General features: G+C 33.7%; 1 protein-coding gene across 1 annotated transcript in view; it reads left to right on the forward strand.

Annotated features, from left to right (window-relative positions):
- Positions 1–1,951, forward strand: part of LOC107570014 (steroidogenic factor 1-like) — a 25,643-nt gene that overhangs the window by 1,028 nt on the left and 22,664 nt on the right. The window contains exons 2-3 of the mRNA XM_016256209.1: positions 540–655; positions 1,308–1,449. Coding sequence (XP_016111695.1) covers positions 540–655; positions 1,308–1,449 — 258 coding nt within the window. The remainder of the gene's footprint in view (positions 1–539; positions 656–1,307; positions 1,450–1,951) is intronic.

Consider the following 1,951-nt stretch of genomic DNA (forward strand, 5'->3'; position numbering starts at 1 on the left):
TGTGTGTGTGTGTGTGTGTGTGTGTGTGTGTGTGTGTCGTGAAGTGGGCGTGGGAGTCGGTGGGTCAGGGGGTTGGCACGTCCATATAGGAGGCATGACAAGAGTCAATAATATGATCAAATCCATCTTTTCCTCTGCGTGTCCAGATACACGACAAAACAGATGTACCGAGAGCTCTAGATCTCCATCATTATATATATATTTTTATCATTAACTTCTTTTTGATTTGATACTTTTACACAGTCTTCGTTTTATTTGATCACTGTTCAGGGATACGCTAAGGTATTTTATAGGCATTTTATAGTACATGCTTTATTTTATGTGGAATTGAGGTGATGTTTAGATCATTATAACATTATACTGTGGTCAGAATGCACATGCACAAATAAACGGCATTGAAAACAGAATAATAATGTAGGTTATATCTACGTTTTTTTTTTTAATAATAAAAACAAATGAAAATAAAATAGAGTTTTATTAAAAAAAAAATTCAAACGATCCTAGCATCTCTAACAGAGCCACATGCTTTGTTGCCTCAGTCACAGACGCATGTGTGAGGGTGATGGACTTCACAGCAGATGAAGAGTTGTGTCCGGTGTGTGGAGATAAAGTGTCTGGATATCATTACGGCCTTCTTACCTGCGAAAGTTGTAAGGTACGAGACAATTTCTCTTTTGTTACGAACTCGTGTGCGTATCGTAATATTTTCGTAAATTTTAGTTTATCGTAAATATTTCGGAAACGCTTAATAATTAGGCTATAAACCAAAATGTTTATGAACGGTGATGGATTCCGTGATGTAGCTAGCCTAGTGCTGTGAAAATCATTATACGTAACACTCTTCGTTAATGTTAATGGAATTTATTTAGTCATTTATGTATTATTATTTAGTAATTTTAAAGTAATAACAGCCTTTGGTAAACTGTCCTTGTTATGCATGTTACATTTAATAACAGTAGGCTATATTATGAATAAATGCATGCAAATAATCCTAAACCAAATCCTAAGCACCTGTTGTTAATATTACTCAGTACTTAAATGTATAATTTCCCTGTAACAAGGACACCTTAAAATAAAGTGTAACCCAATATCTTTTTTTTTGGTTTATTTATGTATTCAAATTCATACTGCATTTGACTGTCAACACATTTACATCCATATTCCTGTAAGAAAGCCAACACTCGTTTTTTAGATGGTCTGTTAATTTAGAACAGTCCAATATAATTACAGGCTATATTGCTGTTGTTTTTAAACAGTTGACAGAGCTTGACAGAATACAATCCTTATTGTGTGCATTATCATGACAGGGTTTTTTCAAGAGGACGGTTCAGAATAACAAGAGATACACGTGCACACAGAACCAGGACTGTGGCATTGACAAAACCCAGAGGAAGAGATGCCCCTTCTGTCGCTTCCAGAAGTGCCTCAGCGTCGGCATGAGACTCGAGGGTGAGCCGTGCTTCTCGTTTGAAAACTTACATGTGGAGAAAACAGAAAAACTTTTGCTGTACAGAAGCCAAAAGGTATAAGATGTCTTGTCATTTAAAAAGCCACCTTGAATGTCCTGATTATATTACTGTTGTCTTGAACAGCTGAACCTGAGAGAATATAATGCTCAATGTATGACATTAAATCATGTATTATATGTGTTTATGTTATATTTCAACAAGCATCGCTTGTCATTAAAAACATTTTAGTAAAATATAAAATATATCTGGAGAAAAGGGAAAACATTTAATGCAAAATTTCATTATCATGATTGAATATTTAATGACACTCATTATGGAGTTTAAACTCAGAAGATGAAAAGATTAAAAAATATATTTTAAAAAAGCCTTGATTTACTTAAAAGTAATAAAAACCATGTGTTTTGGCACATTGGGCAACATGTATAGCTACACCAGTTAACATCTTATTAAAAAAATATTGTAATATTTCATAGCCATTTATA

The sequence above is a fragment of the Sinocyclocheilus grahami genome, unplaced genomic scaffold, assembly GCF_001515645.1.
Source record: "Sinocyclocheilus grahami isolate Dianchi unplaced genomic scaffold, SAMN03320097.WGS_v1.1 scaffold1403.1, whole genome shotgun sequence".
NCBI classification, from domain to species: domain Eukaryota; kingdom Metazoa; phylum Chordata; class Actinopteri; order Cypriniformes; family Cyprinidae; genus Sinocyclocheilus; species Sinocyclocheilus grahami.